This window comes from Solanum lycopersicum, chromosome 4, assembly GCF_036512215.1.
Source record: "Solanum lycopersicum chromosome 4, SLM_r2.1".
NCBI classification, from domain to species: domain Eukaryota; kingdom Viridiplantae; phylum Streptophyta; class Magnoliopsida; order Solanales; family Solanaceae; genus Solanum; species Solanum lycopersicum.
In genome coordinates, this window is record NC_090803.1 from 59,596,132 (window position 1) to 59,613,514 (window position 17,383).

Below are 17,383 nucleotides of genomic sequence, written 5' to 3' on the forward strand. Positions count from 1 at the left end.
AATAGTTCAGGAGGTAAAAAGATATACTATTAAATATTTCAGGGAGGTAATAGACCCTAATAGAAGTTTAGTATCGCAACAATAAATTCGATCAAAGTTAAAATATTTTTCAGACTATTATCCGTATGGAAAAACTTTGTATTTTTCTTTTGAAAATTAAGGTAGTAAGCTTCCATCAATGGTACTATAGGAATCAATAATTATTATACAAGTGATATGTGATCTTTTCTTTTCTCAAGAAGTTGTTACAACCTCTTTTTCCCTCTTTTGAAGAAAAATCTTAACAATACCTTCACACGCCTACACTTTTAAGGAAAATAAGAATATCGTTCGATAAATTTTGTAGTTAACTAATAAATTTAATGACAAATTTTATTTATCGATGGCCGATGAGTTTTTAGTAACATAGTATAAAGCTAATTTAAGTTTTTTTTAATATATATATATATATTACCTTGGTTCTTTCCTCTCTCCTGGATAATTAATTTTATAATAACATGATTGTGTAATACTCAAATGCATTTGCCAACCACAATTTGAACATACATGTTGTATATGTCTGGATCCTTCTGGATTCCATTTTTCCTTTTTTTTTTTTTGGCTTTTGGCTTTTGGATATCTTTTCTCAACTTTAGTTCATTGCTTAAACATGAAATATTTTACCTTAATTATTTATCGATAATAATATAATTATAGGCATATTAAATATGGGTTTTTACAATAACCGCTTTATATAAATATTACTATAAGTTTTAATAATTATAATGAGATAATTAATTCAATTGTTGCTACATTTTTTTATAACAATATTTAATCTATTACCACCAAATGAGAATGTCTCCTTTATTGTAGTGTAAACTTAATAATTAATATAATTAAAATTCAAAAATATATCTTATTGATTCACATAAACTTTTTCAATATTGAGCTACAATTTGTCCATCGTTGAATTTCTTGCCTTCTCTACTATATAAAAAAAAAAGAAAAAGAGAAAGAACAAATTGCTTTATTTGGTACTAAAAATGGGCCACATGTAAAGTTTTTCTCGAGTCTTCTCTAAGATTTAACTCTCTGAAAATGACCTAGTTAAAGTGATACACATGCATGAAATTTCCTAGTTCCCTCGGGGACACATTGGCGTAGCTAAAAATTTTATAAAAAATATTTAGAAATTTTTAGCTAATAAAAATAATTTAATAAATAGGTGCACTTAAATTTTATAAATTAAACTATGTAACATTAATGATTAATTTTTTATAAAAAAAAATATATCAAAAATTTTAAAATGAAACTATATAATATTTAGTTTTAATATTTATGTTTATCTAATAAAAAGTACACGGACAAGTTAAAAAAAAGAAGAGAAAATTCAGTTTAGAGTGAAATCACTTTTATGCTTCAAGATTTTACAAACTTCTGATTACTAACAATGAGAAATAAAAAATAAAAAGTAGAATCAACGAGTTATACTAAAAGAAATTCTATAGGAAGACTCTTCACTATTAGAAGCTTTATGGAATAAATAAATAAATAAGGTTTGTTTATTAATTTTAAATTAAATAATTACTTTTAAATTTTATTTAAATTTTGAATAAAAAGAAAAAAAATCAAAGGTCAAATAACTTATTTAGGGGATTTGAGCTTGCACACATGAAGTTGCAAAGAAATTAGCTAGGTTGGACGACTAAAATCACTGAGCTAAGAGATTTTTTTTTTTTTAAAAAAAAAGTTCAAAATGAATTATTTAATCATTTGAAATATTATTTTAATCATAAATATAATGTAATTTTTCGATAGAGAGTGTCCGATTGAACACCTTCTAAGTAAAGAGTAGATATACCCCTGTCGAATCAAAACAGAGAGAAAGATAAATCTAGAATTTTGAATTTATAATAACTTTTGAAATATAATAGACTAATTTACTAGATTCTATGTAAGATATTAATTATAAATATTAAGTTATTTTTTTTGAATACAAATATGAATCTTTGATCAAATTAATGAAATTTTGTTTAACTTGCAGCAAGAACTCTATCTCCATCCTTAATTATAGTGGTAGGGGAGGGGGGACGCAAGGTGGTTCATCCAAACCTATTTACTTCCCATGCATAAGATCTAATTGTTTTTCTTAATGATATCTTAATAAGTATCTCATTGAATCACATAAAATTTTCAATATAGAACTATAAAAATCGTTGAACATTTTGTCTTCTCTACCACCCAAAAGGAAAGAATAATGGGCCACATGCATAGTTTTTTCTTGTCTTCTCTAGATTTAACTCTCTGAAAATGACCTAGTAAAAATGCTAATTAAAATTCACCCACTCCCTTCCATGTTAGGGAGTGTGGTTGGGACTTGGGATAGAGATCGTTATTGGGCGGTGTGGGTTGGATTGAGCTTAATTCGCAAAATGATTTTTATTTATTTTACTTTGTTTTGTATAGCAATTTTTTTAATTTTCAATCAGTCTCATCCTTATATAATATTTTTAACATTTGTTTAGTTAAGTTTGATACTAAAAATAAAATTTATATAAATAAATTTATTTTTTCATTGTGTTGTATTAATTTAATAGAATGACTTAAAATTTTATTTTGTAGAGGTCAATTAAGAAGTACTTAAGAAACTGTATTAATTTTAATTGAATCATTTTTATTTATTATCTTGAATATTAGTAATTTTATAGAACTATCTTAATAAATAATATTCTATCACTCTTATTTAACATGTAAAAAATAAAATTACATTTGAACTCGCATAAAACCGCATAGACTTTTAATCTGCCAGAACCCAACCCCCATACCACACACACATTAATATTTAAAAAAATCTACTTCATCCCATCCCACATTCCTTCCCGCCCTCGAATAACCTTAAAATCGTCTCACATAGTCTTAAGGCCGCCCCACATGTACGCCGCCCAATTAATTTTTTATTAGAAATATTAGCTCCGCCACTAACTTATGGGTTAATATTGAAGTCAAGTAATGTATTGAATCTTTATTTTAATTGAAAAATCACCTTGAAAATGCTCAAAGGTATTTTTGTATATTATCACTTTTATTGATCAATTTCTCATCTTAATGTAATAAACTCTTTTTTTTCTCTGTTAGTATAGGCTTACATTTTGAGCCTAGAGAAAGGATAAATAAAAAGATCACTGGCATGCTTGTTGAAGCACATGTGAAGGTAATTTAACCAGTCAGAATTAATTGCTACAATTATTATTTTTTATTTTAGTAGGAAATTGGTACAATTATTATTTTATTGATAGGAAATATTGGTACAATTATGTTTCTCACCAGAATGCCATAAATTTAGTAATTCTTCTTATTTTCTCCTATCCATATGTCCTATTCTTCACTAGAGGGATAAATCAAATCTTAATTTACTACTAATCATGATGAAAATCAACTTTTCAACAACACAAAGATTGACACTAATCATCGTAAAAGTTAAATTTATTCTACTTTTATCATTAATTCATGAAGCATGTGGAATTGGTACAATTATGTTTAATAATTTTGTTTTTTACGATGAACATATAATCACAGAACATTTCAAACAATGTAAGAGTCATATAAACAACAGAAAATGATACAGGGGACTGTTTTAGCTTTAATCATAGGTTTCAGGTTTGAGTCCTGAGTATTAAGAAAATCAGTTTGAAAGCATCATCCCCAAATGGATTCTACGTAATCGATTTTAGTGAGGGCTTCAATGCGAACTCAAAACACCGAAAAAAAAGAAGAAAAAGTAATATAAAAGAGTCATATAATATAACAAGATGTTTTGCATTTTTGTTACTAAGATCATGGATCCACGCATATTTTTAAAAGCTTAAGTACTATATTATATACTATTAAAAAGATGGGAGGAGAAAGAAGACTTTCAACTTTGAATTATTGCATCACAAATAGTATAGCTGCCATAAAAGTTTATTCTTTCGCTTAGCTTGCAGCCTCTATCCAACAAATAAAGTATACCAATTACTCAAGTCAAATTGAGGCGACAACATGACAAAACCAAATCAAAATGCTTTTTAAAACTTTTAGGTTGGTTTTATAAGTATTATATTGAGACTTTTACCTTAATCGATAAAATTCTCGAAAATGGTAAATGTCTAAATGAAAGCTATATAAAGGGGTTTGATTGAAGCTTAAGAGGACAACAACTTCTCTTCTTTGTTTCTAATTATGGGGAAAATGGCCTCTCTAGTTGCTACTCTTTTAGTGGTTTTAGTGTCACTTAGCTTAGCTTCTGAAAGCTCAGCAAATTACCAATACTCATCTCCTCCACCACCAGTGCATGTCTATCCATCACCACCCCACTATCCAGTATATAAGTCTCCTCCACCACACCATCACCATCCTATTTACAAGTCTCCACCACCATCTGAGAAGCCACACTACCCTCCACACACCCCGGTATACAAGTCTCCTCCACCACACCATCACCATCCCGTTTACAAGTCCCCACCACCTCCAACTCCTGTTTACAAGTCGCCGCCACCACCTAAGACGCCACACTACCCTCCACATACCCCAGTTTATAAGTCTCCTCCTCCACGCCATCATCACCCCGTTTACAAGTCTCCACCACCTCCAACTCCTGTTTACAAATCACCACCACCACCCAAGGACCCACACTACCCTCCACACACCCCAATTTACAAGTCACCACCACCACCCAAAGAACCACACTACCCACCACATACCCCAGTGTACAAGTCACCACCACCACCCAAGAGGCCATACCATCCTCCACCAACACCATATCATCCCACACCAGTTTATAAGTCTCCACCACCACCAACTCCAGTGTACAAGTCACCACCACCCCCAACTCCCGTTTACAAATCACCACCACCACCAGTGAAGCCATACCATCCCGCACCAGTATACAAGTCTCCACCACCCCCAACTCCCATTTACAAATCACCACCACCACCAGTGAAGCCATACCATCCTAAACCTGTGTACAAGTCTCCACCACCACCAGTGAAGCCATACCATCCTACACCCGTCTACAAGTCTCCACCACCACCAACTCCCGTCTACAAGTCACCACCACCACCAGTGAAGCCATACCATCCTACACCCGTCTACAAGTCTCCACCACCACCAACTCCCGTCTACAAGTCACCACCACCACCAGTGAAGCCATACCATCCTACACCCGTATACAAGTCTCCACCACCACCAACTCCCGTTTACAAGTCACCACCACCACCAGTGAAGCCATATCATCCCTCACCAACACCATACCACCCTACACCAGCATACAAGTCTCCACCACCACCAACTCCAGTCTACAAGTCTCCACCACCAACCCACTATGTTTACTCCTCTCCCCCTCCTCCCTACCATTACTAAGAAGTGAGTTTACTATATCTGAGGTAATTAAGATGAACTTAAACCTTTACAAACATATATAACTAAAATGCAATGCAATAATAAGTTGCACAATTATTTCTTCTCTTTTGGTTAGCTTCTTTTATATGTTCTCATTCACAATATTATATTGTTATGCAGGAAAAGCATAATGTTGAGCTGAAAGAAAGGCATTTTCCATTTTCAAGAAGAAAATTATAGTAAATAATAAGGCTTACAGAAGATCAGACGAAGTTCTTTTGTAGCTTCATGTTATCTAACTAGTCTTAGTGATATATTGTTTTTGTACTCTATTTTTATATATTACTTTTATGTGTCTTTGTGTATGTTTGCTCACTTTCAATCTTCTTGCAAAATGCAGAGATTAATTATGAGATTATCATGAATAAAATAAGTTATTACTACTCCCATATGTTTTAATTAACTTCTCATCACAATACATATTACCTTTGTTTTCATTTTATCATGTGCTCATATTTAATTTATAAAATTATAATGTGAACACAACATTTACAATTTTTTTCAAATAGAACTATTTTATATATATATATATATATATATATATATATATATATATATAACAGGATGCTCAAATTAATAACCAACGAATTTCATGTACTTATGGTTATAATTCAATCAAATTCGAGTATTGTAGTCCATTTACGATAACAAAATAAAAAAATTATTTAATAATCACATAATACGTTGTTAAACTTTTGTAAAGTATATGATTTCAGAAGCTCAAACAAAAAATTACAATCCAAAATATTTTAAAAATAATAGTTTAAAATTTTCACGCATTACATAAATATATATACTTACTCCAAGCCTATCCTATCCGAAATTTTCAGCTATTGATGTAGCCTCTTGTCGATACTACTAATCTTCTCGCTACCTACTAGAAAAATCCCATCAAAATAGATTGAATCGACGACCTATACTTCAACTAAAGGCACGAGGGCGTAGCAAGCTTAACTATTATCGTAATATAAGATGAAATCCACCCATTTTGATATCACATACACGTCTTTAAAACTGATAAAATAATGAGGTCTACTCTTAGTCAAAATTAAATGATTGTAGACCACATCTACAGTTCCCAATTGTCAACAATTCGATCCTCCGCGTTTGTGGTAGGTTTCACTTTCATTTCTTCGGTTCGATTTTATCAAATTTTAATTTGATTCTTTAATTTTTAATTTTGAAAAAATGTGTATGGAATGTTGAATCGAACTAATTTGTTTAATTATCCTTTTAAAAAATTAGTTTAAAACAAAAATTGAATTTCAATAAAATTTAATGAAAAAATTATTCAAATTGATTAGGTAACCTTTTAAGTCAAATATCAATAGTTGAATAATTTTATAGGTAAAATATTCATAATTGAGTGACTTTGAGATCATACAAGAAAATTGAGTGACTTTATAAGAGAAAAAATCTTAGTTAAAATAATTTTTTATGAGAAAAAATTCTTAAGTAACTTTATGGCATTATAAAAAAAAAATTAACTCCTCTTTAAATTAGAATTACAAAATTAAAAGTAAGTTTCATTTTAAAGATAAGGACATTATTAGTAAAAATAATTGGTGAACATTTTCCAATGAAAAAATAATATTTTTCTAAAATAGCTAATAGATGATAATTCGTTTCTTAGGCGTAAAAATGTTAGGACATGTTAGCCTCACTCAGTTGAATAAATTGCTCACCAAGAACATAATCATTGAATATCCTAAAACAAAGTTTAAAAATGAATTAAAAAAAAATCAGTAATAAAAAAATACATGCAAACTATCTACAAATGTATTATTATTAATTTTTAAATAAAAAAGAGTAAATGAAAGAGAATAGAAGATCTTTGACTTGTTAATTAAGACAAATATTTGTCTAATATAAGTATGTCGGTAATAACAATGTAGACTAAGATCTGTACTTGTTTATATATCCATATCCCTTAATGTTAGGACCATTAAAATTATTAATTTAGTTTAACTAATTAATGGGATCTTATAAATACATTAATAATATTACTGTTGTCGGTGATTAAGTTAATGCTAATACTTAATTGTTTTTTTTTTCCAATTAAAATGTCAAAGTCGTTAGATGAACCAAAATGGAATCGTCCATGAAGATGGTACCAGAGTACAATTATTGAATAATATCTTTTTTTTTTAACTTCAAAAATTAAAGTGGAATTCAATTACCTACTTTATAAATGTATGGCAACTTGGCAATAATTCATTAAATTTCAGGAAGAACAAAAACCATCGATAATTTAGATTAATTTAAGAGATAAATGTCAAAAACACATTTAATATATTACATATTTTAAAAAAATTCATACTTCACCCCGTCTCTTTTCGAAAAAATTGATATTATTTTATTTTTTAAAAAATAGGAATTCTATCCATCCTATATAACCTCCTGTTCCTAATTTTTTTATATATATTTTTGTGAGTTTGTATTAGATATGTACATATATTTTTAGGAATTCTTTCTACTTGTGTACCAAATATAAAGTAAATAAAATATTTATTTTTTAAAAAAGTCTTGAGGCCGTGGCAAATAAAAATTATTTTCAATATGTTTATATCTAACACAAAAGGAGAAAAAGTTCGAAAGCGGACGGTTAGGTGGGGTAGGTATATATTTTTTTAAAGCAAATTAGTTATATATATATTTTTGTGTGTGTGGGGTTTGGGGGGGGGGGGGTAAAAAAAAGTTAAATACCTTTACAAAAGAAATTTAAACAAAAAAAACTAAAAAAAAAAAAAGGGTGGGGGGAGGGTTGGACGGTTAGAGAAAGTGATGGAGTGGGTGGGGAGGCGAGCAAAATTGGGAGGGAGACGAGCAAACTTTGTACGTATCGTAACCCAGAACATGTGAATCAAGCAAGATACACACTAGGTACATGTATTTGTACGTGTCTAGAGGAATTCACATATATCTGGGATATCATATTCTTGGAAGAATGACGAGCAAAATAGAACAGAGGCAAGGAAGGAAAACGAGATATACTATGTATCCAAATACATGCGAATTCAATAAATATAATGTATCTAGAACAAATTACACCTAAATTTGATCGAGATATTCGAGATACATGTATCTCAAGGCACCAAAATCTGATTTTTATATATATATATATATATATGAAAGTTTATGTGATCGATAAAACTAATAGCTTAGTATTTCAATGGTATCATTTCTACACAAAATAGTTCTACCTCAATTTATGACAAAAATGATTTTATTTATATGAGATCAAATTTATAGGGTTTCGATGACCATGATAAAACAGGAGAATGTACAAAAATACTTAAGTCCTTGTTTATAATATACCATTTTGCCAAAATATTTGCAGCTCGATTAACTTTCTTATAGAAATGTTGAACCTTTCAAATAATAGTGCTTGATATAATGATATATTGTAAATATGAAAAGTGATGTTTTTCATTTTCCAAAGAATACCACTAAAATAGTTCTTTCTAACATCATGTATAAATTTTTATGCAAGTAAAACATTTTAAATAATAATCTACGAAACTTGTTATTTGATCCTCATAGATATTATAACATTTAGTTTTAGTGCTTATGAAAATAATTTTGTTAGAACAATATTTCCATTATACGTATAAAAAGTTCACATTGTTCTTTGTTTTTAAAGATACAATATCCTAATTATTTCATTGTTATTCCATCTCTATTATTCATTGAGCATAATTTGAATAATTTATTTTTATCATATTATTACCAATATAATCATAGAAAGTCAAATAAGAAAACTAATTTTCCTTGTTACTATTTCTTTGATTAATTGGAATTAGAGACAACTAAAAAATTTATATTTGTATGCTATAGCAAATTTTGCATAATTAAGCTCCATAGCAAACATAAAACTGTATAATTTGCTATACATATACAATTGTATAATTCGCTGGCCTATTTCGCTGCAATAGTATAATTTGTTTTGCATACAGTTGAATCGAATTAAAATGTATGTATATTGCATAATTATAAGTGTATAGCAAGAAGATATATGTTTTTCTCGCTTTATACAAAAACAGAAACACAATATATACACTTTTGTTGTATAAAGCTAGAGAAAATTGTATTTCACTGCAATTGTATAATTCGCAATTGTATAATTCGTTGGCCTTTTTCTCTGCAATATTTGAAGTAAAATGTTTGCAAATTGTGTAATTAAGTGTATAACATGAAGATATATATTTTTGCATGTGTATATACAATTTTCTCTCGCTTTATACAAAACAGAAACAGAATTATACACTTCTGTGTATAAAGCGGGAGAGGCGAGCGAGAATGGAGAGTGGCGAGCGAGATTTTTGGGAGAGAGACGCTGGCAAATTTTAGCTAATGTTTGCTATGGAGCAAAATTAAATCAAATCCTAGCTATTCCATTTAATTTAGGTTATTAGTTTGCTATTATATACAATTTTTTCTATTATTATTAATCGGATGCATTTCACTCCGCACATAAATAACTTCCAATAATTTAATATTAATTATATATGCTCTATTAAATAATTTTTAAATATAAAATAATATTATGGTAGATTTGGGGGTGTCAAAATCAAGTCAATTTGTCAAACTCCCCTATTCCATTTAATTTATCAACTCTAACTCATCTCAACCTAATTTAGTTTAATTCATATTTAAACAGTGAATTGATATATAATTCAAATTAGCTTATCAAAATATTTTTAAAATAATATTTTAAAATTTGATATGTTATATATAGTCATAATAAAGAAAAAAATAAACTTATTAGGTGCTAAAAAATTTTAAAAAGAGCAAACTAAACAACTAAATTTTAGTAAAAATTGAAGGGGTTATATTAGAAATCGAATTTAACTTAATTATGTCCAATTCATTTCAATTCAAATAGACAATAGCTAATGATCCATTCATTTGTTAACTCATTAAAATTCAATCGGTTCAAATTCAGGTCAACTCTCCTATACCAAACTTCTAGTAGATCTTAATCAATAAAAATTTGGACACGAAAACAATTCATTCATTTCATCCATCAAATTATTAATAAGTGACACCATCTTAGCGACCCAGTTCATCGTATTATATTAAGAAAAAATAACTTAAATACACAATTATAAGTTTTATATTTTCTAATTTTCCCTTCTTTTTTTTAAATATTACATAATTTCCTTTTTTTAAAATTTTAGTGTAAGTTTATAGATACATTACATTCTCTCTCCTATAGTACACAATTACCCATTTTAATGCCTATTTATTCTCCATTAAAACACTCAACCTTTTAAATAAAAGACCTAATTTTGAATTTCAAAATTCAAAAAATTTCAAATTTCAAAAATCAGGTTCTCCCGTTTTTCTTACTCCATCAAGTTTCACTTCCTTTTTTCCCATAATCATCTTCCTTCTTCTTAACCTAGCAGAATTTACTGGTTTCTTCTTTTTATTCTTAATCCATCATCTTTTTCTTCTTAATCTGTAATCGTCTTAACCCAATATCTTTTTATTATTAATCCATCATCAGTTCGTCTTTTCTTCTCTTTTTTCTTTTTGTTAATTGTTCTATTACATTATAGTAATGGATCCGTTAATTAATAGAAGGATATATGATTCCGACGATGAAAATTGGAAAGAAAATAGGAAAAAGTTTTTGCATGATCCTATGAATCTTCAGAAGGATTCAAACAAAGACTCTGGCGAAACATCAAAATCAAAGGTTATCAAAATACAACAAAAAAAGAAAAAAGAAGCAGCAAACATTGTTGTTAGGCCTACATTGTCTCGGGTTAGTATTTTGGTACTTAAAACTGTTGTTGAAATTAGTAAAAATTTTAAGGAATCTAGTGTGCTTGCCGATACATTTGAATAAGTGTGTATAGTGTTTTAGAGGTGAATTGATACATGAATTTGTTGTGTATCATAATATTTTATATGTATCATGAAGTTTTGAAAATTGTTATAATGTATCATTCAATAAGTTTAGTAAATACGTCATCAACTGTGCTTGATGATACATATAGAATCAGTGTGTACGGTGTTTAGTCAATTCACTGATACATGTAAGAGATATGTATCACATGTTTTGCATATAGTATGAATTTCTGAAAACTGATATCATGTATCAGTAAGGTATTAGTTGTTTAGTTGATGTACTGATACATGTTTGAAAATTGTTATAATGTATCATTCACTAAGTTTAATAAATGCGTCATCAACTGTACTTGATGATACATATAGAATCAGTGTGTATATTGTTTAGTCGATGTTTCTGATACATGCATTAGATACGAAATTGAATCTCCAACAACGATTCCGTCGATTTTGTAACTTTCATACTGCAATTCGTTCACCTAAATTCCGGAATGTCTCATCAAAATCGAAGTATTCATCTTGAAAAATCCACTGTAACAACAATAAAATTATTGTAGTTTGAAATTTAACAGATTGTTCAAAAAAATTGTTTTCAAAATAGATGACATAATCTTTGTTTTTCAAAATTTGAAATTAATATCTAATTAAGTGCTGATTTTATGCTGATTAATGATATGTTACCGTAAATTTAGCTGTTTTATTAACAACATTAACTGTACCGTTTTTCCCCTTTTTTTTCTCAACAGTTTAAAATTACCATGTATCATTTACCTTGTATCACGAGAGTCTAAAGTATCACGGCTCAACAAATTTAAGAGATTTTTTGTAAATACTAAATTTATCGGAACAAAATGAAATTATTGAATTACACTATAGGATTCCTTAAATTATTACTTATATTAATCTTTAGTATGGGGACCTAAATATTTAACTTTCCAATTCCTTTAGGGGTCAATTTGATTGATTATAATGAGTGAATTATACTATAAAAATTGAAATAATAATTAATGTTTGTAGAGCATATTAAATTATTTTATCATGACTACAGTTGGTGTTGATTGAATTGGAAATAAGATATATACGGTATATAATATATATAGAAATTTTAATTTGATTAGTTGATTTTGTATTTTCAGACAAATTTTATTTTTAATTTTACCTTTCTTAAAGAACTTTTAGTTTGGTTGTTTTATCATGGAATTAGCTAATTATTAATCTAGAGAATTGCTATTCCATATACAACTTTGGTACAATTAGAGAATTATAATATAATTAATTTCAAAATTACTTATATTTAGGAACAAAAGTTTCAATCAAACGATAAATAATTGAATATTTTATCTCAGAATTAGTATTATTATTATTAATACTAATTAACGATCCTAAGTTTTGATTTTGTCACTCCGGTCCTTTTCTTTTAATCTTTTCACAAACCAACTACATTTGATTGCATTAACTATAAAGTCCATTTGCATTATTTTACATATCAATTAATATTACTAAACTAAATTTATCTATAATTACTGATTTAAATGTATACATATTTTCTCACCAACAAGGCATATATATTAGACTCATTAAAATTAAACGTTGCTTCATGTGATGTGTTCAATTGGTTAGACTATCTCGTCAAATATATTGTTCGCAAATAAACAATGCTCAAATGAATGATATTAATGTTGTTGGTGAATATTACAAGCTTCTCGTAACGTTTTGTTAGCTTACGTATGAATGTGCAATATTATTTCTACTTATTTTGTCAAACACTAAAAAAGTAAGTAAAAAACTTGTTTATGTGAGATAATATTTTTCTTTGTACCTAAAAAGTGCATTAATTTATATAGCTAAAATAGTGCAAAGTTGAGGCCTCCACGCATTATTTTTGGTGAGAAGAAGAATGAGAAGACTTTCTATCTCTTTGAATTATTGCATCACAAACAGTATAGCTGCCTTAATAGTTTATTCATTTGCTTAGCTTAATGCCTCTATCCATCAAATTAAATATACAACTAACAAGACAAAACCAAATGAAAATGCATAACTCTAGGATTTTACCTACATTTGTATAAATTTTGGTAAGGGTATCTGTCTAAATGAAAACTATATAAAGGGGTTTGAGTGAAGCTTAAGATGACAACAACTTTCTCCTTTGTTTCGAATATGGGGAAAATGGCCTTTCTAGTTGCCACCCTTTTAGTGGTTTTAGTGTCACTTAGCTTAGCATCTGAAATTTCAGCTAATTATCAATACTCATCTCCCCCACCACCAAAGGAGCCATACCACCCTTCACCAACACCATATCATCCCACACCAGTTTACAATTCTCCACCACCACCAAAAGAGCCATACTACCCTCCACACACTCCAGTGTACAAGCCGCCACCACCCTCGACACCTATTTACAAGTCGCCGCCACCACCCAAAGAGCCATACTACCCTCCACACACCCCTGTCTACAAGTCACCACTTCTACCAACTCCAGTTTACAGGTCGCCACCACCTCCCAAGGAGCCATACTATCCTCCACACACACTAACCTACAAGTCGCCACCTCCACCAACTCCCGTTTACAAGTCACCACCACCTCCAAAGGAGCCATACTACCCTCCACATGCACCAACCTACAAGTTGCCACCACCTCCCAAGGAGCCATACTACCCTCCCCACACCCCAACCTACAAGTCCTCACCTCCACCAACTCCGTTTTACAATTCACCACCACCTCCCAAAGAACCATACTACCCTCCTCACACACCAACCTACAAGTCGCCACCCCCACACAAGGATCCATACTACCCTCCACACACACCAACCTATAAGTCACCACCTCTACCAACTCCTGTTTACAAGTCGCCACAACCGCCCAAGGAGCCATATTACCCTCCACACACACCAACCTACAAGTCACCACCTCCACCAACTCCCGTTTACAAGTCACCACCACCTCCCAAGGAGCCATACTACCCTCCACACACACCAACCTACAAGTCACCACCTCCACCAACTCCCATTTACAAGTCACCACCACCTCCCAAGGAGCCATACTACCCTCCACACACACCAACCTACAAGTCACCACCTCCACCAACTCCCGTTTATAAGTCGCCACCACCACCCAAGGATCCATACTACCCTCCACACACCCCAACCTACAAGTCGCCACCTCCACCAACTCCCGTTTACAAGTCGCCACCACCACCCAAGGATCCATACTACCCTCCACACACCCCAACCTACAAGTCGCCACCTCCACCAACTCCCGTTTACAAGTCGCCACCACCACCCAAGGAGCCATACTACCCTCCTCACACACCAACCTATAAGTCACCACCTCCACCAAGTCCCGTTTACAAGTCGCCACCACCACCCAAGGATCCATACTATCCTCCACACACCCCAACCTACAAGTCGCCACCTCCACCAACTCCTGTTTACAAGTCGCCACCACCACCCAAGGAGCCATACTACCCTCCTCACACACCAACCTATAAGTCACCACCTCCACCAAGTCCCGTTTACAAGTCGCCACCACCACCCAAGGAGCCAGACTACCCTCCACACACCCCATCCTACAAGTTACCACCTCCACCAACTCCCATTTACAAGTCGCCACCACCACCAACTCCTGCCTACAACTCTCCTCCACCACCTTACTATCTTTACACCTCTCCCCCTCCTCCCTACCATTACTAAAAAGCCACTTCATTATATCGAGGTAATTAAGACAAACTAAAACTATTACTAATGATGTGTCTAAAATGCAAAGCAATAAGTTGCTCAATTTCCTCATGCAAATCATTAATATATAGACCTATGCAGTCTATATTCTTATTTGGATAACTTTAATTACATGTTCTCATTCACAAAATTATATTCTTATGCAGGAAAAGTAAAATGTTGAGCTTAAAGAAAGGCATTTTGCATTTTCGAGAGACGATGAAAAAAGAAGAAAACTATAGTAAATAATAAGCCCCACATAAGTCGAAGTTCTTTTGTAGCTTCATGTTATCTAAGCTAGTGATATTGTTTGTACTCTATTATTTATATTTGTATTTTTACTTTTATGTCTTTCTGTATGTTTGCTCAGTTTTAATATCCTAGCAAAATGCAAAGATTAATTATGAGATGAATAAAATAAGTTATTACTATTATACAGTTTTATGTTTTCCCTTCTCTCTGATCTATTCGATCTTAATTAGTCCTTTTTTTGGTCTTATTTCTTCATCTTTATATCGAAAGCGAGGCTCAACGATTACATTAAATCAATCATCATATAGATAAAATTAATGACAAATTTAACGTTAAGATATCATCAAAATCTCAATAACAATTTACAGATCGAAATCTTAGTATCGATTGATTGATAACCTAAACTTTCGCCATGAAGATTTGAATCCCTAATCCCGTCCTTCATTTCCCATATCTCTACACACACATTATCTTTTAAGAAAGAAAATATGATAACAATACAAATAGGCAACAATACAATTAAAGAAAAAAAAAAGTTACTCCCACGATGTCAACACGTATGCTAGACTGACCAATAAAGTTAGACAAATTTCAAAATTGACAATAGCAAAGTATACGTACGTAGCATATAGCAACCAATCAATGAATAAATTATTCCTAAAGTAGTCATTATCATCTCATATACTATATTTGGTAAAATACTAAGATTAAGTCAACATAATTCAGTCTACCGTTTGGTAATTTATAACAAATAGTGACAATATTAATAAAGTGATTGGTGCTCTCTTTTGGCCCACCCCCAAGAAGATCGTGAACGCATATTTTAAATTTGATTTGATTACCACTTTTTAATATCTTTAAAATAAAACTTGTATATTTAAAAAATTAAAAATTATTATTATTATTTAATTATATAAATAAAATATTTTAAAATACATTAGTATCTTAATAGAGAAAAGATTAAAAAATTAAAAATTATTATTATTATTTAATTATATAAATAAAATATTTTAAAATACATTAGTATCTTAATAGAGAAAAGATTGTTTGTTTGATTTTCTAAAGTAACAGAGTCGGGTGAGATAGTTGATTAATTTGACGGTTTGAATAATATAATCTTCTTGATAAATAATCATCAACCCATCATGCATGTTTTATATTTATTGATAGAAACTTTGATGGATTGATTTGTTGGTGCCGCCTCAACATAGAGAAAAGAAAAAGAACAAGTTATTTCAATCTATTACACTTTAGAGATTAAAAAAAACATTTTTTAATGCAGTGATAAAATTGATAATAATAAGTTGTTAATATGTTTGGCAAAAAGAGTGTCGATTAACTATTTTTTGTTATAGTATTGAAATATCTTTAGATTTTTTAACCCCCAAAAAAGGTTTAAAACTACCTCTGTAAAGAAAAGGAGTTTATTTTTAGAAAATATATCTCGAGAAATAAAGTAAGATAAAGGATAAAATCGTGAAAGAAAAATGTTGATAAGCAAACAAAAAAATCAAAGTTAGGAATGACCAATTTATTGAATATAACTAAATTGTCTTAAATAAGCAACTTAGCTTATAAATATATATATAAAATTATTTTTATATCAGTTTGATCAATTAATAATAAATTGATTATGCATGAAATAATAGGAAGTGTTCTAATTAAAAAGAATACAAGGAAAAAGGTGCAGTATTGTGTACGATCGACCAAACATACATTCGTTATTAATTATTATTAAGCTAATTAGACAACGCTATCTTATTAATTTATTATAGAGCTGTCGATATTAGTTTAGATAATTAAATTATATAAAATTCATTTAATTCAATCAAAGCTTGACTTGTTAAATGTTAGGTTAGGTTTATGATATGATTAAATATATATATAATTCACTATGATTTTACGCGACTTGTTAATCAAGACCTTATTTAACATATTGATTAAGTTATTAGTTATATAACTAATAAAAATATAATTTAAATAATAAATGGTTATTGAGAGAAAACTTCCATGCAATTATCATAATAAGAAACTTCTTAAGAAATTGTCTCTAATTAGATAATTGGATGGTGACTCTTTTGTTTAAAAAAAATTGAATCAATCAAGATTTTATTGCTATTAATTGTGAACTACAATTTGT

General features: G+C 30.1%; 2 protein-coding genes across 2 annotated transcripts; both read left to right on the forward strand.

Moving 5' to 3' along the window:
• Positions 1-3,894: 3,894 nt before the first annotated feature.
• LOC544158 (extensin-3) lies at positions 3,895-5,798 on the forward strand. Its single transcript, XM_004237723.5, has 2 exons — positions 3,895-5,399; positions 5,536-5,798. Exon 1 carries the CDS (start codon positions 4,198-4,200, stop codon positions 5,374-5,376), a length of 1,179 nt encoding a protein of 392 aa, XP_004237771.3. The 5' UTR covers positions 3,895-4,197; the 3' UTR covers positions 5,377-5,399; positions 5,536-5,798.
• A 7,449-nt stretch (positions 5,799-13,247) lies between these two features.
• On the forward strand, positions 13,248-15,425 carry LOC104645373 (extensin-3-like). Its single transcript, XM_069296449.1, has 2 exons — positions 13,248-14,989; positions 15,159-15,425. The coding sequence occupies exon 1, from the start codon at positions 13,405-13,407 to the stop codon at positions 14,965-14,967; it is 1,563 nt and encodes a 520-aa protein (XP_069152550.1). The 5' UTR covers positions 13,248-13,404; the 3' UTR covers positions 14,968-14,989; positions 15,159-15,425.
• Positions 15,426-17,383: the final 1,958 nt, after the last annotated feature.

What these genes read in the sequence shown, in the direction of transcription:
- LOC544158 (XM_004237723.5), top strand. Translation starts at nt 4,198, where the DNA reads ATGGGGAAAATGGCCTCTCTAGTTGCTACTCTTTTAGTGGTTTTAGTG.
- LOC104645373 (XM_069296449.1), top strand. Translation starts at nt 13,405, where the DNA reads ATGACAACAACTTTCTCCTTTGTTTCGAATATGGGGAAAATGGCCTTT.